Genomic DNA, 20,197 nt, shown 5'->3' with positions numbered 1-20,197 from the left:
CCATAACACCCATTTCGGTTAGGCTAAAATAATAATAAGTGATGAGCAGGCCTATTAAGCGATTTGAGCACCCTTCGAGTCAGGTGCTGAAAGGATTCCACAGTAGAGAAAGGGATCCGTGGCGTTTTATGAACATCAACGCAGAAGCGCAGTGAATTCGGATCCTATATCACGTTGGTGGGATGACAAGATTCATGCAGTACATCAGTTTACCTGCATACGCAATAGAAGTCGTGCGTTTTTTTGTAAGCTAAGGACTCGGGACAGTATGGCGAGTTAAAGTGCGTTGGACACGAGCCCCAAGTCCATGACACCGAGGACAGACATTTTAGCAACCCCTGGTAGAGGTCTGTCTATGGCTGGTCTTGTCAGATTTGGGCCTCTTAAAGTGGTCAAGCCTGCGACCGACGTGCCTCTGCACACACATCACTCGCACCACCGCCAGACAGAACAAACCACCATTTTACTACCCATAGGCCGCTATAGCCTCCTACCCATAGGCCGCTATAGCCTACTACCCATAGGCCGCTATAGCCTACTACCCATAGGCCGCTATAGCCTACTACCCATAGGCCGTTATAGCCTACTACCCATAGGCCGTTATAGCCTACTACCCATAGGCCGTTATAGCCTACTACCCATAGGCCGCTATAGCCTACTACCCATAGGCCGTTATAGCCTACTACCCATAGGCCGTTATAGCCAATGGTCATTTGATAAATTCTCATGAACTTTCACTGGTAATTAAATATAATTTTTCTGAAATATTTTAACAGCGCCAAGCACTCAAATTGAAAAAAAAAAGAATGAAAAAAGGTGAGGGAGCGTCACTCCCCCACTCTACAGCAGCACTACATCCCTGTCGGGTAGCCCAGCCACTAAACAGGGGACACAGGAGTATCACTTAGCACTGACTTTATGACAAAGCAGTGGCCAGTCACTTTCAGTCCTGTGCCTCTGGATATAAACCTCTGGATGCCTCCTCCAATATTCTAGGGGGGTAAAATGTATAAGAAACTAACATGGCCAAATAAAGCCTGTATCTCACCTGGATGGGAGCGGGGCGCAGGGCAAACAGCTCGTTGCGGGCTCCTTTGGTATAGCCGTTCATATTGACCAGGATGTGGAGTCCATCCTGATGGATCCTGTCTGCTGCCTTACCGTTACACGGGAGCTGACAAAGGACAGACAGGAGGAGTGGACATGGAGGGAGAGGATTTAAAAATCAGTACTCTCTCAGGTGTTGAATGTGGCTTCAGAGTGGCTCTATGTTCTACAGTATAGAGGAACGGGCGAAGAGAAAATGAAGCTGCTTCTAAAGTACTCAGATTCAGTTCTCCATCTGCGTTAACTCACCTGTGACAGATCAGTGAAGTGATTGGCCTCGGCCACCACTTTAACCCTAAAGTTGGTGTTGTCATCTGGGCTCAGTGCATAGCAGAACACCTGGGGAGGGAAACAACCAGACATGTTATAACCATGTTACGACCAACTGTTAGAACAGATGCACAGCCAGTATAGTATGGCTGTTATATCTCAATTTAAGACGTATTTTAATTTTAATTTTTTTTTTTTTTAAATAGAATTTAAATGTACCGTTTGGCCACAAATGGATTTGTTAATCCATTATTTATTCAGTTAATAATCCATTACTTATTCAGTTAATAATCCATTACTTATTCAGTTAATAATCCATTATTTATTCAGTTAATAATCCATTATTTATTCAGTTAATAATCCATTATTTATTCAGTTAATAATCCATTATTTATTCAGTTAATAATCCAATATTTATTCAGTTAATAATCCAATATTTATTCAGTTAATAATCCATTATTTATTCAGTTAATAATCCATTATTTATTCAGTTAATAATCCATTATTTATTCAGTTAATAATCCATTATTTATTCAGTTAATAATCCATTATTTATTCAGTTAATAATCCATTATTTATTCAGTTAATAATCCATTATTTATTCAGTTAATAATCCATTATTTATTCAGTTAATAATCCATTATTTATTCAGTTAATAATCCATTATTTATTCAGTTAATAATCCATTATTTATTCAGTTAATAATCCATTATTTATTCAGTTAAGTCTCATTGAGAATAAAACATTTGTTCAAATGACAATCAAATCCAGGTGTGAAATCACTGGTTGTTGCCAATCTGCCTGACAACATCTCTAGTGGTAATGAGACAACAGTTAGAAACCGCTCACCTCAAACTTCTCAGAGCTGTGCATGCCGGGGATGGACTGCATGAGGTGGGAGGTGGGGTGGTTCCCGAAGTCAGAGCTGACATATCCTACCCTCAGACGCCCTGCGCTGGCCTTCAGGTCCTTGGGGTACTCAAAGGCCGGCTTGTGGAGCGCATTGATCTGTGGTGGTACAGGAGGGGGGGGGGGGGGGGGGGGGGGCGTTAGTTTATCAGCTGTGGTATAGTCTATGTGTCCCAAATTACACCCTATTCCCTATATAGTGCACTACTTTTAACCAAATGTAGTGCACTATGTAATGACAAGGGTGCCATCTGAGACATAACCCAAGGCTCTCTTCCAAACAAATCTACACTAGCATCCTACTTTGAATGATTGCTAGTATGGACATTGGAACATCATAGCCTGTCAGATAATGACCTTAAAACTAGCTACTTTCAGGTGGTCCAACTAGACAAGCCAGAGTAAAACCAGATCACTCGTCCATAACACCGTTACAACTAGCCTGAACCTGTCCTAACTAACAGCCAACTAACCACACAAACCTAACTCCTCTTAACCCATCTATGACTGAACCAACCTCTTTACCCTGCAAGCAACCCAAGGCTGCTTTTTACTGCTTATTTTTAACCAAACAAAAGACTACTAATAAGTTTCCTTCAAAATGTACCAGACGAGTAACTTCCAAGCCATCCCGTCTTACCGTTTACCCGTTACCATGCAAGCACCCCAGCCCAACTTTCACCTGAATAAAAGGTCAATACTGTACTTGCTTTGATGAGGGCCTGTACCTTGTCCAGACAGAGGTTGCCGTGCCTCTCAGCGATGGCCTTGCGGAAGCCGTGAGAGAGGGGGTACAGCATGCTGTGGTGGGGGTGCACCGAGGGCAAGCGGTTCTTATCCAACTGGTCAGCCACGATGCTCACCAGCTTCTTCATACGATCATCATAGTCTGTCCAGTCACACACAATCTGGTGAGAGAGACAGTTGTGTGAGTGTGTTTGTGAGAGAGGAGACAGCTGTGTTGAGTGTGTTTGTGAGAGATGTTTGTGAGGCAGTCTGAAATGTAAATCAGAGAAACATAATACAGGAGCAGTAACTCTTGGGCCTTACTTGGCTACTCTCTGCTAATGTCTCACATCAATACATTCATTATACTCAAGTTACAGTTGAGTCTCAAATCAGGATTTGGCTTCAAGTGTATCTGCAGTAACTTGGCACAGGAGACGTGTGTCTGTGTGTGTGTGTGTATACCTGCAGGCAGTGTGCCAGGTTGCAGTAGGCATCAGGGAAGTCAGGCTTCAGTTTCAGGGCAGTACGGTAAGACGCAATGGCTTCTGGGATGTTACCAGAGTCCTGGGGGGGAGGGAGATTAACATATTATAATAAAGGAATCATAAGACAACTTACTTTATAAATACAAGCATTTTAATATTTTCATGAATTAAATAACTAAATTGCAGAGAATAGGTGAATTTGGCCCTGCGGAATATTAGTGACAGAAAAAAAAGAGTAATACCAATCCCAAATCAACTTCACTTCACTGCTGTAGGTCTGATAGGAGTTGATTTAGGATTGTGGGAAATAACAGACATGGCAGGTGAAAGTCACCTTGTGTATGGAGGCCAGGTTAGAGTGAGCGTCAGCGAAGGCAGGGTTGATCTGGATGGCTCTGGTGTAACACTGTAGAGCTCCCTGGATATCCTGCATCTCCTTCAGAGTGTTGCCCATGTTGGAGTAGGCATCAGCAAACGTAGGGCTGATTCTACAGACACACAAACAATTCAGTAGGACGCAAAACAACTCCATTCAGAACCTTGAAACACAGTCCCTGAAAGTGTATCTATGGAGTGTCAAACCAACGAGATGAAAGAGAGAGCGAGACAGAGAGAGGGTGTGTGTGTGTGTGTGTGTGTCTGCTGACCTGATGGCCTCTTTGTAGTGCATGAGGGCCTCCTGGAGTTTCCCCTGCTGCTGCAGAACGCTGGCCAGGTTAGAGTGGGCCGCAGCAAACTCTGGAAACACCTGAAGACACCAACCACACCCACAGGTTATAGGGTGCCCAATCAAATACACAATTTGACCAATATGTTAATTGTGTAGACATTTCTCAATGAAAGCTTATGGTCGAAACGTCATGTCTCTTTTATAATCCGTCCAAAAGTAGAGTTTTCACCCTTGTAGGATGGCCAGACCGGGAGACTAAATCAAGGCCAGAGGAAAGTGTTTAAATATATATATAAAAAAGGATGACCAGTTCAACAGTGAGCTGGCAGGTAGCATTTATTCTGGACAGAATCCAGACTAGCTGATGCCGTTTCCCAGATTTATATATATAAATCTGGGAAACGGCATCAGCTAGTCTTTTTAATCAAATCTGCAGGACATAAAATGAGGCAAGACGGTCCATATTGAGACATGTATTTCCATATTTTAGTATACGTTTTCACATCGATGTGAAATTCCTGTTATTTTCAGTAGATTTCTCACATAAACAAGCATCTGAGGATGTGAGATGTCAATGGAGCCCTGAGCATAAACCAATATTTGGATTAACAAAGGCTTTCAAATTCAACTCGGCCCGTGTCATAAATGTAGCTGTAAATGTAACGACCAGAAAATGTAAAATTCTCAAAAGTTGCGGTGAGAAATCTGCGCCTGTCATGCCCTCTGTTCCATGCCAGCCAACCTCAGGCACATTCTCACAGGGTGTAAAACAAGCCAAATTTCACCAGGCTCACTGTTCATGAACTCTTGGAAGTGCTTGCACAAAGGATAGTAACATCTCATCCTGTGTTCTTGGAATCAGAGCTAAGTGCTTATTATGAGAAGTATTACGTTACCAAAAAAACCCCTTCTTCTTGGAAATTATATTAATTACACAGTGCATTTGGAAAGTATTCAGACCCCTCATTGTTACATTACAGCCTTATTCTAAAATATATTAAATGGTTTCCCCCCCTCATCAATCTACACCCCATAACGACAAAGAACACTTATTTCAGCAAATTCATCCAAAAAAACAAACAGAAATATCACATTTACATAAGTATTCAGACCCTTTACTCAGTACTTGGTTGAAGCACCTTTGGCAGCGATTACAGCCTTGAGTCTTCTCGGGTACGAGCGCTACAAGATTGGCACACCCGTATTTGAGGAGTTTCTCCCATTCTTCTCTGCAGATCCTCTCAAGCTGTCAGGTTGGATGGGGAGCATTGACGCACAGCTATTTTCAGGTCTCTCCAGAGATGTTCGATCGGGGTCAAGTCCGGGCTCTGGCCGGGCCAATTAAGGACATTGAGACTTGTCCCGAAGCCACGCCTGTGTTGTCTTAGCTGTGTGCTTAGGGTCTTTGTCCTGTTGGAAGGTGAACCTTCACCCCAGTCTGAGGTCCTGAGCGCTCTGGAGCAGGTTTTCATCAAGGATCACTCTGTACTTCACTCCGTTCATCTTTCCCTTGATCCTGACTAGTCTCCCAGTCCCTGCCGCTGTAAAACATCCCCAAGCATGATGCTGCCACCACCATGCTTCACCATAAGGATGGTGCCAGGTTGCCTCCAGAGGTGACGCTTGACATTCAGGCCAAAGAGTTCAATCTTGGTTTCATCAGACCAGAGAACCTTGTTTCTCATGGTCCGAGTCTTTAGGTGCCTTTTGGCAAACTCCAAGCGGGCTGTCATGTGCCTTTTACTGAAGAGTGGCTTCACAGTCCACTGTTCTTGGGGACCGTCAATGCTGCAGAAATTTGTTGGTACCCTTCCCCAGATCTGTGCCTTGACACAATCCTATCTCGGAGCTCTCTGGACAATTCCTTTGACCTCGTGGCTTGGTTTTTGCTCTGACTGTCAACAGTGGGACCTTATATAGACAGGTGTGTGCCTTTCCAAATAAATGGTCTAAAAACCTGTTTTTGCTTTGTCATTATGGGGTATTATGTATAGATGGATGAGGAAACATTTTAGAATAAGGCTGTAACGTAACAACATGTGGAAAAGGGGGTCTGAATACTTTCCGAAGGCACTATGTTCGAGAAAGACCTCGCTGAACGATTCAGAACACTAATAATAATTTGTCTTGGTAAAATGTATTTTATATGTCAGGTAAGAAGAAGGGGAGGAAGAGATACATTTCAATGCTTTTTATGAGCATTCTGCCATAGTTATGGTTATCCGTCTCACCTCCAGGGCCTTCCTGTAGAGCTGGACGGCGTCCTCGATGTTGCCCTGCTCCCTCTTGATGTTGGCCAGGTTGTTGAGAGAGTCTGCGTGGGTGGGACACAGACGCAGGGCCGTGTTGTAACACTCCTCAGCCTCGGATACCTGGGAGAGACGGGGTTAAACCACACACACACACATTCACAGATAAAGACATAACACTCAGATACAGACAGACACCCCCCTCACACAGGAAAAACAGACATTTTTGTACAGACAGACACCAAGGCCCAGACAGGGCCAATAGAAAAGGGAGACCCCAACAGAGACAACAGCTACACAAACACTGCTAACTGAAAGCTGGAACCCATACCTGCAACCCTGTTTGTAGCTGAACAGGGGATGCTTGCACTTCCCAAAATAATCTTTCTGTCTGGAACACTGTTGAAAGGGATGGCCTATCAACAATCATGAAACAGACCAGCTGGAAGACCAAGATGTCATGCATTTCTATCTAACCACACCCAGTCTGATCTCCTCTCTGTATATGTGGAGAAAACACCCCCCCCATCTCCTAAATTAGGTCAAGGAAGGCACGACAGACATGGCATGCACGGGGCACAGCCTGGTGGGACCGTCATGCCTCTCACACTGGCAGTTGGGATGCAGAATAACGGAGCAGTGTCTCACTGCTTGGACACACACACCGTGTTCTTCCTTACATTGCCCTTCTCTTTGAGGGCGTTGGCCAGGTTACAGTAGGCGTCAGGGAAGTGGGGCTGCAGCTCGATGGCGCGGCGGTACGTGTCGATGGCCAGGTCGATAAGACCCTGCTCGTAGTAGACGCACGCCAGGTTGCCGTGGACGACGGCGTGGTTCGGGCTCAGGCTGAGGGCACGCAGGTAGCCAGCCACCGCTCTGAATGGTTGGAAAAAGAGAGAAGGGTGGGTAAACGCTAGTAGTAATAGTAGGTACTAAAGGCTGAGGACTCAGGTAGCCAGCCATGCATGGATACAGAGAGGAGAGTAGCACTAGTGATGTGTAGAGGAGAGTAGAGTGGTACTGGTGATGTGTAGAGTGGTACTGGTGATGTGGAGAGTGGTACTGGTGATGTGGAGAGTGGTACTGGTGATGTGGAGAGTGGTACTGGTGATGTGGAGAGTGGTACTAGTGATGTGGAGAGTGGTACTAGTGATGTGTAGAGTGGTACTAGTGATGTGTAGAGTGGTACTGGTGATGTGTAGAGTGGTACTGGTGATGTGGAGAGTGGTACTGGTGATGTGGAGAGTGGTACTAGTGATGTGTAGAGTGGTACTGGTGATGTGTAGAGTGGTACTAGTGATGTGTAGAGTGGTACTAGTGATGTGTAGAGTGGTACTAGTGATGTGTAGAGTGGTACTAGTGATGTGTAGAGTGGTACTAGTGATGTGTAGAGTGGTACTAGTGATGTGTAGAGTGGTACTGGTGATGTGGAGAGTGGTACTAGTGATGTGGAGAGTGGTACTGGTGATGTGTAGAGTGGTACTAGTGATGTGTAGAGTGGTACTAGTGATGTGTAGAGTGGTACTGGTGATGTGGAGAGTGGTACTGGTGATGTGTAGAGTGGTACTAGTGATGTGTAGAGTGGTACTAGTGATGTGTAGAGTGGTACTAGTGATGTGTAGAGTGGTACTAGTGATGTGTAGAGGAGAGTAGAGTGGTACTGGTGCTACTGAGCTGTAGCTTCTCATCAGGTCTCCCTTGTAAAATAAGTATTTGTTAAGGCAGTGGCCACCACCCAACTTTGCCATTTTGAATAAAAAACTTTTACTTTTTTTTTTAATGTATCTGCTATGATTTCTTATAAACCGACAACTTTTGAACATCAGATCGGCAGTTAGCGCAATTCCACCTTACACTTCCAACTCATCTGCCCTGTAATTCCAACCCAATTTTTGGGCAAACCAAGAAGAAACAGCCGTTAGAGGCTAGAGAGGGGATACTGGCGAGATTAAGGCGACAGGAGAACCAGCCACCCTTTCCCTCAATTCTACTAGTCACTTCAAAAGAGGGATGGATGAACTTTGATGGCGGATTTGCAACCAACGGGACTCTAGAAACTGCAATATTCTCTGCTCTTTTGAAACATGGCTCTTGGAAAAGATCCACCCCCCCTCCCCCTCTTCATCAACAACAACAACTGGTGTGCTGACTCGAGGACGGTGGAATCGTCCGTTGTTCACCAGTCTTGGAATACATGGTCAAATGCCAACCTTTTACCTCACGAGTGAGTTTGTTGTCATCGTGACTGTTGTCACGGAGAGGAAAAATAGCAGGCAGGCACTTAACTGTAAGAGGCTATAACCAAAAAGGAAAACTTACAGAGGCTTTTGCCAGCAATTTTAATTCCGCATCATTAACATGTTTGCGATAGGGGGCAGTATATTCACTTTCGGATGAAAAGCATGCCCAGAGTAAACTGCCTGCTACTCAGGCCCAGAAGCAAATATATGCATATTGTTAGTAGATTTGACACTCTGAAGTTTCTAAAACTGTTTGAATGATGTCTGAGTATAACAGAACTCATATGGCAGGCGAAAACCTGAGGTTTGTAGTTTTTCAAGGGATTGCCTATCCAATATAGTGTAAATGGGGTCGTATTGCACTTACTATAAGGCTTCCACTAGATGTCAACAGTCTTCACAACGTTTCAGGCTTCTACTGTGAAGGGGGAGCGAATAAGAGGTGTTTGAACCAGGGGTCTGGCAGAAAGCCATTAGTTTAGTCACGCGCACGGCCGTGAGCACGAGCTCCGTTCCTTTTCATTTCTAAAGACAAAGGAATTGTCCGGTTGGAATTTTATTGAAGATTTATGATAACCTCTTAAAGATTGATTATGTACATCGTTTGACATGTTTCTACAAACTGTAATGGAATGTTTTAACTTTGAGGTATTTGGACATAAAGATGAACTATCGAACAAAACAAACATTTATTGTGGAACTGGGATTCTGGGGGTGCATTCTGATGACGATCAAAGGTAAGTGAATATTTATAACTCTATTCGAGCAGCTAACCGATCGCTGCAGCTGTACATAGCCCATCCAATCTACCTACCTCATCCCCATATCATTTTTTCAAAACGTACTTTTCTGCTCTTTTGCACACCAGTATTTTACTTGCACATCGTCATCTGCATATCTAAAACTCCAGTGTTAATTTTCTAAATTGTAATTACTTGCTACCATGGCCTATTTGCCTTAACTTCTCACACCATTTGCACACACTGTATATAGACTATTTTTTTCTATTGTGTTATTGACTGTCTGCTTGTTTATTCCATGTGTAACTCTTGTTGTTTGTGGCACTGCTTTGCTTTATCTTGGCCAGGTCGCAGTTGTAAATGAGAACTTGTTTTCAACTAACCTACCTGGTAAAATAAAGGTGAAAAAAATAATAAAATTGACTTTTTTGGGGGGGGAATAGTTATGCAAGGTCAAGTTTTGTTTTGTCTTTGTTTGTTTTACAAGAAAAAATATTTTGCATCTTCAAAGTGGTAGGCATGTTGAGTAAATAAAATGATACAAACCCCCCCGAACATCTGTTTTTAATTCCAAGTTGTATGGCAACAAAATAGGACAAATGCCACGGTGGGAGTAAATACTTTCACAAGCCACTGTAGATCTACTGCTTCTTAGACTTGCTTTCAATGAGAACGACAGATCTATAACTCACATTTCTGTGTGAACATGGTCAGGTCGCCCAGAGTTACATATTGCAGCTTTCAATAAAAAGGTTAAATAAATACCACACAACGTCAGAGTATCCATCAATCTACATAAAAACATGTTTTATTTTATTTGACTTACCGACAAGATACTAAACTTCCCATACAAACCAGCACCAAGGCTCGACATACGCTCTACTCGCAACAAAAACATTGGGTTTGCGTACTGCTGCTACTACTACTACTGCTACTTTCATGTGCATGATTCTCTGTGTTTGACTTTCTTCAAATGTAATTACAAGGTGTCAGAACGTCATACCTAGGCTACGGCCGAAACGGCACCCTATTACTTATATAGTGCCATTTTTGACTGGAGCCCTATGGGCCCTGGTCAAGAGTAGTGCACTACACAGGGAATAGGGTGGTGTTTGGAATGATTAGATGATTAGAATTATAAAATGACACGAACAAGGGAGTGTCTTCAGGTTTAACTGGTTATATCATGGGAACAGTCACTGACCTGTCAAAGATGCGAGCCTCTTTCAGAACGTTGCCCAAGTTGATGTAGGCATCCAGGAAGTTGGGATCCAGAGTCACAGCCTGACAAATACCCATAAATCCATACATCATACACAACGAACAGCATATACTGTAGTAGAAGTGTGTTAAACATTTCCTCCAAACACCAGTTGTAATGTGGACTATTTAAGTTAATATTAAGTTAAGCGTAATTAACACAATGCTCTGCATATTTATATATGTTTTCATTATGTAATCCACATGATTTCAAGCGTTCCATTGATGTCACGGGTTGGTCACTAGATGCGATTCTGGGTGTTACTCATATCTGTTGATAGGGCCTGACGCCAGACTGCAGGTCCAAGGACACCGATTGTTGTTGTATTCTGTGGAACACTGATTGTGTAGCTAGCAGCTGACGTTGTTTTGGCTTAATGGGCAAAACAACGTCATAAGGGGCATCTCTGGTCGAAGGCCAAGTTAGACATTTCCTCTGCTCTTGTTGCAACTTGTATTAAGCGATTGAATAGATCCAGCATTGGTGTTTAATTTTGTTCAGCCAAAAATCCCCTTCACTGTGTACTGTCCTTTCCCTGTTCACTTGTGTACACTCTACTAGGACGGTACTTAAAAAGTTCAGACATGAATAGTATTGTTTGTGAATTATCAAACTTTTCAACCCAGACATGAACCCTTAGTCAGTCAGACTATCCTGGCCTGTCTTTTGTTTTTACATCATCGGCTGTGTAGAAAAGTCTCACCTTCTCAAAGTGGTGTATGGCCAACCATATCTCTCCCTGGGCGTTGAACACACAGCCCAGGTTGCTCCAAGCCACCGCAAAGTTGGGCTGAGTCTCAATAGCCTTCAGGTAACACGCCTTCAAAATGGGTTAACAATCAAAACCAGAGGAAGAGGAGGAGAGGAAGAGTAGCGGTAGAGGAAAAGAAGAGCGGGAGCAGTGGTAGAGGTAGGAGGAAAGGTTGTAAAATAAAGATAGGAAGAGAATAAAAACAGGAAGAAAAACAAAAAGGGGCAGAGGAAACAGAATTAGTGACCGTTCTCAACTAAAGCAAAAAGTGAGTGTGCAGCATGGACTCGCCTGCGCTGAAATCTGCGGCGCTAAGCTGCCTGGCTTATTCCTACGCTGCGCAGATCCAACCAGCACCCACACGCAGACCGACATTCTGCAGTTATCATGGCCTCTTTCTCACAAGACGAGGAACAGAAATGTTGACGAGCCTTCTCTGCTTTACTATGTAACGTACAGCCGATAATAAGATGCTAATGTGACGGGAAATACCTAAATGATATTCAAATTCATAACACAACCAGTAACTTCTATGTTGGTTGCAGTCTATTTGACAGCTGACTATAGTAACTAGTGGTATCTCACAACCTTGAATGGCGGGTGCTGCGTGCAGGTGGAGGTCCCTGTAATGCTTGCGCACAAAAAGCTACGTGGGTGGGGCATGTCCTAGGTGTGTGTTTGGCTACAATCACATCACCACGCACACCGCCACTGCCGACCTTGCTGCTGCTTAGCAACAAGAGGTCGATGTTTGCCGCCGCTGCGCTCGCTGAACCCGGCCGCGTTGCGGACTGGCTGCAGACCCGGAGCCCCGGGAGACGCCCTGCTTACCTAGACTGCCACACTCTCTGTACCCACAATGCCTTTCTGGACCAACGAGTGGCAGGGGACGGAGTTGGGGTTAGAGGACCTGGAGACCACAGCCAAGCGGCTGGTTGGATGGTTAGATAAGAGGGGGAATATAGAGAAGGGGAGTTTTGGAAGTTATGGGGCATCAAGACGGCCAATTGTCTGATGCCCTAAGAGAAGGATAGGAGAGCTGATCTACCACCAGAGCCCAGGGGCTGTTCTGCAGGGCAATGGGGAAATAGAGGTGTTGTTTAAGCAAGCCAATGGTGTCCTCTTGGGAGGCTGGGGGTACGCTGGGTGCCAGGCTGACAGAGGGCGTCGGGGGGAGGGGGGGTCTGTACCCAGCAGGCCGGGGGGGAAGGAGGGGAGGGGAGCTTTGTGCCTGATGCTTTCTTGGCCTTGGTTGCCTTGTTCGCTGCGCAGCCCCTGCGTTACTGCACACTCACAGCGCAGTCTGCATCATCTGCAGAACGCTGCAGCTCCAAAACCAAGAAGGAAAAAAACTACATCAACAGGACAACAAGTTAGAGGTTCTTACTCAGGATTTTATCTTTTCCCCGCTAATTGCTTCCATTTTTGCCATGTTTTTATTTTATTTACTGATATATACGTTTTGGCCGTTATGGTAATTTAAGACATTTAAAAAAGGAATGCTTACTGTACTTCTTTTTTTTGTGTGTTTTTGTTTGTTTAACTTTTCTTGTTTTGTTTCTCTGCTCTTCAGAGTCTCTGCCACAAGACAGAGGAGCTTCTTGCTCAGGCATAACGTAGTAGTTCATGGTTTCTCTCTCGCTGGCAGTTACAAACCCGTTACCATATTGTTTGTCAGAGGGGCGGGCGGCAACCTCAGCAGCTGGTGGTTGAGGACTGATGCTGCCCTAGTGATCCGTGTTTCAGCCAGGGCACCTAGGGTACGGTAGCAGGAGTAATGTCATCACCCACCTGAAACAACCTTCTAAATAACATCATCAGTCGTGGAAAAAAAAAAACCAAGAGACAAAATAAAACAAGAGCGTTAGTAAAAGTTCCGCAAAACAATACACAATTATTTTAATTCTCATATGGAAAAATAATTAAAACGTCTTTTAAAAGAAAACACTACAAAAGACAATCTGCTGTTTACACTCATGCAACATTTACTGTATTTTCTAAGAAAAATAATGGATGTTTCAGGAGGGGAGGGTGGGGGGGGGGGGCAGGAGGGAAGAAAGGCTTTGATAACGCGTTTCATAATATTAATAGTTTGGCCAAGCTAGGAGAAAGGAGGGAGGATAACTAGCTTGATCTTCATCAAATGAGCTGATGACATTTCTTTGGGAATAATATGTCATAGCATACGCTTTTCCTTCAACCTCTTCTTCAAAAAGGTTGTTTTTTTTTTGAATGGTTGGCTTTTTCTTTGTCCTGTTGTGCTTGAATCCTGGCCAATGGGGAGTGAGAAGAAAAGCCTCAGTGTGTAATGTTTGGGCATCTAGAAGCCTCCATAGGTATCTCTGAAATAAAGAGGTCAGCGCTGGTTGCTGCGCATGCGTGTTTCTCTCTACCCAAGCCAACTGAACGCGGGCGGCGGAGTGCAGTTTGTGAGCTGTCTGCCTGACGCAGCATCGGAACGTACTAAGCTCTTGTAAGGAGGGGTGTGTGTGACAGTATGAAAACGTGGTACAGTCCTGACTGTTCTATTTACCCACTCAGCAGGGAGCTGTTAGCTTGGGGGCGTAGCTGGGGTGTCAGGAAAGCAGCTCTTAGCGCGCACACTCCGCCGGCCCTAGCGAGCGCGCGGGGGGAAGGAGCAACAGTGCAGGGGGGCTGGCCCGGCAGCTCCCTGGAGCTCCTCCCCCTTCTGGCACCAAATAAGATGGCCTGGCACCAGGTCACCTAGCAAGATGTCAACTCCAGCTTTCACCCAACCCAGGGAAGGTACAGATATCATATCAGGGAGATGGGATAGACATAAAATGGCTTAAGAGTAGATAAAGGTGTCAGAGGGCACCCCATAAGATACAAGAAGACTAGCAAATCTGCATGGGTAGGGGGTAGTGGTACAACTGGATTGGGTGGTGGGGTGGTCAATTTTTTTGTTAAATAACTGGAGTGATGTGGTTTGGTTAGAGGCCATCTTATCTTTTGCATTGCAAAGAGATTAACTAACTTAATCAGTTCATTTATCCTTCCAAGACCGAGCCAGCATTATCCCTCCAAAACCACCTTTGTTTACTTTATTGTTTTATGTGTTTATAAAATATCCATATCAGAACCATAATTACTGCTACCAATTTGTAAAGCCCAGCCTTTCTTCCTGTGAGGGGAGGGGGGCTGACCGGAGGTGGAGAGGTCAGCGAGAAGAGCATTGTGGGACTAAAGAGAGAGAGCAGGGGGATTGTGTGCAGGTGTAGTGAGAATGAAGATGACTATTCTACCTGGGCCCAAAGAAAAAAGTATAAAGCCGTCTCAAATCCGTAATAGAAAGAAAAGGAGGGTTTAATGGGTTGGGGGTGTAGAAAATACCCCCTCTCCCTTCAAAATAAAGCAACATTATTAGCCTCATAAGAGGGAGGGGGAATCTGGGGGAGGAGGGGTATGGGGCCTGCCCAGAGCCAGGGTATAACGGGGGTATGGGGCCTGCACAGAAACAGGGTGTAGTGGGGTGTAGGGCTTGCCAGAGCGTGGGGCCTGCCCAGAGCGTAGGGGAGGGGCAGGGCCTGCCCAGAGCCAGGGTGTAGTGGGGGGGGTAGGGCCTTCCCAGAGCCAGTGGGTGCTTGCCAGAGCGTGGGTCCTGCCCAGAGCCAGTGGGGGGCCTGCCCAGAGCAGGGCGTAGTGGGTGGGGGGGGGGTGGGTAGAGAAGGGCCTTAGATGGCATCAGGGATAGAGAAAAATCACACTCAAGTGATTGAGTGAAAAGTCTGAGTGAGTGGGAAGAAACGGGGACAACTTTGGCCATCGGGCTCAAAGGGGGGCGGGGGGGATATAACTGACAAAACATCTTACAAAGAAATCAAAGTACAAAGTAAATTTTTAAACAAACAAAAGATAAGCAAAAAGCTGTGCTGGTGTCAAGCCCCTCGAACATACCTTAGCCTCTTCCAAACGCCCGAGGGCTTTGAGCAAGTTCCCCAGGTCGCTACGGACACAGTACAGATCCTGAGGGACAGGAAACAAACAAGAGATTAGAGCTCCAAACCAGAAATGGACTACTAGACTGACTAACACATGTTACAGTCTGAGATCTACAAGTGATCATCAAATGTCTGGGTAGGATACTGGAATAGATATCAGATTGGGGTAGCTTGGGGGGTGGGGGGTGTAAGACCTGTTCAGCATAAAGGTTTGGCAGAACACCAAAACATCGGGTTTTGTGCTGGGCTGGTGGTTTATGATGGGGTACATGAATTGGGCCCAAGGTCTACTCACAGGGTTGTACTGTAGGGCTGAGACGTAGGCCTGGACTGCTCCCTCCATGTCCCCCGCTGCCACCAGGGCGGCTGCCAGGTTGATGTACCCGTCGATGAAGTCTGGTTTCAGCCGCAGGGCGTGGCGGTAGTGCTCTATAGCCTCCTGCAACTGGCCGCGCTCCTTGTACACGTTGCCCAGGTTGGAGTAGGCCTCAGCAAGCATAGGGTTCTGCTTGATGGCCAAGGTGCTGAAGTGGGCAGACCTGGAGGGACAGATGAGTGGAGGGGGTCACGAGGCTGGTAGGGTGTGTGGTAGTACTGGGTTGGAGAGATGTGGTGCTGTGTGGTCCAATAGTGATACTTAAGTCAGTCAATGGGAGATCTCATTTAGCACACTAGCTAGTGTGTTGTGTTCTGTGAGATAGTGGGACAACTAGAATAGGTGTGTGTGTGTGGGGGTTCAACTTAAATTGAATTCAAATTTCACAACAAATAACTTCCTTGTGCTTATTATACATAGTGACAGAGGAACAACCCAAGACACCTGGGAAAAACAGACAGATCAAACCTAACACCTGTAAGAGAAAACAGCCACCACCACCACTGTAAAAAGAGTCATGTCAGAGTGGGAAAAGAGGTCAATAGAACATGTAGGGAGATCACTGACAGACAAGCCACACCCCCACAGATGTGTCGTAGTAGTATGAACTGTCGGCACAGCCAGTGTATTACAGTCCCAGCCAGTCACAGCGGGCCCAGTATTCTCTCCAGACCATGTAGACTGACTTCAGTGAGCTGACCCCTGACCTCCAGGTCTTTCACTCTCCCCCCCACCTCACCTGTCGAGCCTGCGACACTGGAAGTGGATGGAGGAGAGCAACAGTAGCACGCCCGTGTTGTCGGGCTCCTGCCTCCACAGCTGCATACAGTGGCGCTCGGCAGCCTCAAAGTCACCCGACTGGTACTCCCTGTGCGCCAGCTCGGCCAACCCTTGGAAGGAAAGCATACGTTGTTTTGTCGGTTCTGTAGCACCAACACCCAACAACCCGAGGAGGGGGGAAACAACACGTTAGAGGTGATGGAAGAACACGAGGACAGAGACAAAATAATAAACGAGATAAAAGTACTGGAGAATTCATAAATCAGACTATTTATAATTGATAAATGCCTTTGGTTGATACATAATTGCACTGAAGTATATTAATCAATAATTGACAAAAAAAAAAGCTGTGTAGGGATTAACTGTCAATCACAGGGTATGAGTTTTAGAGACAAAATGTGTGACTATAGGCCAGGTTGCTACTGTTATTCTGTTTTATGAGCTCAAGAATTCAACTGTCATTCTTCCTTTGAAAGACAACTAGCTAGATGATTAGCTGCTGTTAGCTGGATAACAGGAGCTGAAGAAACATAGTAAGTGAATTATTAGGATTTTAACTAAAGTTAGCTAGTCATCAGCGCCCTTATCATGAAGAGATAAGTATTACCATTAGCTAGTTAGAACTGTCTGACATGAAATGGTATGAAAAACGCAATGTTGTGCGATGAAATGAAAACGGACCAAAGTACATTGCTGGATGAAACGTAAGGTGACGGTTTACAAATGGACGCTAGATGGCGGACAAATACAACCCCATCAACATCTGGGTAACTAACGTTTGATGCATGCCTAAAAGGAAAACAGACCCAGCACAATCAGTCAATACACACAGGATCAACAAGCTAGCTACATTAGCTAGCTAAATTGTATTGTATCAAACGTTAGGAAAGACATCAAGAAAATAAAACGAATGTTGTCTTGCGGGACTGTTCAAGTTGGCCAATACAATAACATACTTCCGTCTTCATGTCTGGCGGGTTTATCTGCATAGCTGATCCATTTAGTGTGTTTACACAACAGATCGCTACATAGCCACACCTGGCTGACACCAGGAAACCGCAGAGGGAGCACACCCCTATCCACATCGACGGGACCACAGTGGAGGTGTTAAGCTTTTAAGTTCCTCTGGGTCACTGACAATCAGAAATGGTCCACCCACAGACAGTGAGGTGAAATAGGCGCCAAAGCATCTCTTCAACATCAAGAGGCTGAAGAAATTCGACTTGGTCCCTAAGACCTCCAAACGTTTACACATTTAAAATTGAGGGTACCCTTTCGGGCTGTATCGCTGCGCGCAACAGCAGGGCTCTCCAGAGGGTGGTACGGTCTGCCCAATGAATCACCAGGGGCACACTGCCTGCCCCCCCTGGACACCTACAGCACCCGATGTCACAGGAAGGCCAAAAACCACCCGAGCCACTGCCTGTTCTCCCCGCTATCATCCAGAAGGAGAGGTCAATACAGGTGCGTCAAAGCTGGGACTGAGACTGAAAAACAGCTTCTATCTCAAGGCCATCAGACTGTTAAACAGCCATCACTAGCCGGCTACTCAACCCTGCACCTTAGAGGCTGCTCCCCTAGAGACATGGAATTACTGGCCATTTTAATAATGGAACACTAGTCACTTTAATAATGTTTACAAATAGCTTTACTCCTCATTTATACTGTATTATATTATACTGTAGTCAATGCAAATCCGACATTACTCTTCCTAATATTTATATATTTCTTTATTCCATTATTTTAGATGTGTGCCTTGTTAGATAATTTACTGCACTGTTGGAGCTAGGAACACAAGCACTTCACTACACCTGCAATACCATCTGATAAATATGTGTATGTGACCAATACAATCTGAGTTGACGCTATAATTGAAGATGGCGCAACATTTGGATTAGTTACACGCTGGCACAAAAAAATGGTTCTGCAAGATGTTCGCATAGGCTCGTGTCATGCTAGCGAGGAAGCTAACTAGAGAGCTAATGCTAACTGGGGCGAGCTCTACCTGTGCTGTCAGCCACATTTCCCACGGAGCTCGCCATCTCCTCGGTCTTCGAGTCTTGCACGGTGGTCGTCAGTGTTGTAGTTTGATAATATCAAATTAAGAGAATTTTATTTCGTCGATTGATCGACGTTTCTTGAGCCGTTGCTTGCTAAAGCTGTTAGCCTAGCTATGCTAACCACAGAGTCAACGCTAGCTAGTCAAGAAGAATGTCACTATTTTCAGATGGCTAGTTCCTATGCTATTTGCCGTCCTTGCCGATATAACTTCTCGCAATCAGCCTAGCTCTACATTTACTTCAAATTCACAATCATGAAGCGCAGGTTCGACTTCAACAAAGCGACTCCCGAGTCATAAAATGGCGAATGAGCCTCAGCCAGGGATTTTTTTTTTTTGTTGCCAGAATATAGATCCAACGAAAAATAATCAATCCACAAACTGTACAGAAAATGAGCGTGGTGGTGTGTGGTCCAATGAGCGTAATTAATATTCATTAATTATTCAAAGGGAACACACCCGACGTTTTAAAATCGAGTATATGCAAACATTTTGTAAATAATTATTTTTGCGCGGATGGATACAGAGTTTTGGTGGTGCATCATTCCCCACATGTGCACTGCGGCAAGTCGAAGAGTGACACGAATGTTCTGAAGGTTGAAAATAGAGGGTAGTGAAGATAAACCAAAGCAGTTAGCAGATGGAAAGGCTGAGTTGTTATGACATTGATTGAAAGACAGAAAAATACATATGGCGAGTGTTTGATGGCTAACTAGAAATCATTTACACTTGTCTGGGTAGGAAGGCGGGGCACGACCATTCACATCTGTGGTCAACATCTTTCTCGTTGCACAATGATTAAACAATGGATGCGTATCCTTCATTTTCCTATACCCCCTGTTTGATAATTGTTGTGTCCATGTACAACTAACTAAATAGTACGTAATGTGCAGTGACAGTGCACACCTTGGCAAAATGAGAACCGCCGACTTTAGGCACCTTTCATTTTTGAACCACGACCAACAGGGGGCAGTCGCCACATATCTTTCAATCGTTGTACAGACATTTGGAGAAGGTAAAGGACAGGTGTCAAACTCATTTCACGGAAGTCCGAGTGTGCAGGCGTTTGCTCCTCCGTTTTACTTAATTGATGAATGAAGGTCACTAATAATAAGGAACTCCCCACACATGGTTGTCTAGGTCTTAATTGAAAGAAAAAAACAAAAACCTGCAGGCCCTCCATGGAATGAGATTGACACCCCTGATGTAAACTCTGCAAGATTGTAATGCACAGCCTGTTATTATTATTACTTTTATTATTATTATTATTATACCTTAGATGTTTATTATTATCCAATCACACACAGCTATGTATAACCAGACATGCATAACCATGTCATCTTTGTTTTTCAAACTTTCTATTCTGTAATAAATACAAAGACCGCTGCACCACTCGGGCGTCGTCCGGGTTAGGGTTTGGGCGGTGTAGGCCGTCATTGTAAATAAGAATTTGTTCTTAACTGACTTGCCTAGTTAAATAAAGATGTTTTTTTAAATAAAACATTTGTACAGAGTCAACTATCTTTGGAGAAAGTGACGTGTGAATAAGTTACTGACAAAAATAAGCAGGCTATAACTTTTGTAAATACTTAATTTTTTGTACGAGAGG

General features: G+C 44.7%; 1 protein-coding gene across 22 annotated transcripts in view; it reads right to left on the bottom strand.

The window, feature by feature from the left end:
* LOC110489148 (UDP-N-acetylglucosamine--peptide N-acetylglucosaminyltransferase 110 kDa subunit) overlaps positions 1 to 19,283 on the bottom strand; it is a 42,264-nt gene extending 22,981 nt beyond the window's left edge. For 2 of the 22 annotated variants that reach the window (XM_090198785.1, XM_090198792.1), the window contains exons 1-15: positions 18,535 to 19,283; positions 16,489 to 16,639; positions 15,669 to 15,912; positions 15,330 to 15,398; positions 11,364 to 11,480; positions 10,604 to 10,683; positions 7,100 to 7,295; positions 6,402 to 6,542; positions 4,148 to 4,248; positions 3,835 to 3,988; positions 3,478 to 3,579; positions 2,997 to 3,194; positions 2,227 to 2,385; positions 1,357 to 1,446; positions 1,049 to 1,174 (exon numbers count right to left, since the gene is read on the bottom strand). In XM_090198785.1, the coding sequence (XP_090054911.1) occupies positions 1,049 to 1,174; positions 1,357 to 1,446; positions 2,227 to 2,385; positions 2,997 to 3,194; positions 3,478 to 3,579; positions 3,835 to 3,988; positions 4,148 to 4,248; positions 6,402 to 6,542; positions 7,100 to 7,295; positions 10,604 to 10,683; positions 11,364 to 11,480; positions 15,330 to 15,398; positions 15,669 to 15,912; positions 16,489 to 16,639; positions 18,535 to 18,571 (1,965 nt within the window). In that variant the 5' untranslated portion in view covers positions 18,572 to 19,283. Of the gene's footprint in view, positions 1 to 1,048; positions 1,175 to 1,356; positions 1,447 to 2,226; positions 2,386 to 2,996; positions 3,195 to 3,477; positions 3,580 to 3,834; positions 3,989 to 4,147; positions 4,249 to 6,401; positions 6,543 to 7,084; positions 7,296 to 10,603; positions 10,684 to 11,363; positions 11,481 to 12,918; positions 13,216 to 15,329; positions 15,399 to 15,668; positions 15,913 to 16,488; positions 16,673 to 18,534 lie in introns of those variants that run through there. The other 20 variants (XM_090198789.1, XM_090198794.1, XM_090198779.1 and 17 more) reach the window with 12 other exon arrangements.
* Between the last annotated feature and the right edge of the window lie 914 nt (positions 19,284 to 20,197).

Source organism: Oncorhynchus mykiss, chromosome 14 (assembly GCF_057628025.1).
Source record: "Oncorhynchus mykiss isolate SJ-2025 chromosome 14, ASM5762802v1, whole genome shotgun sequence".
Lineage (NCBI taxonomy): Eukaryota > Metazoa > Chordata > Actinopteri > Salmoniformes > Salmonidae > Oncorhynchus > Oncorhynchus mykiss.
This window is presented reverse-complemented; position numbering and strand designations above follow the sequence as displayed.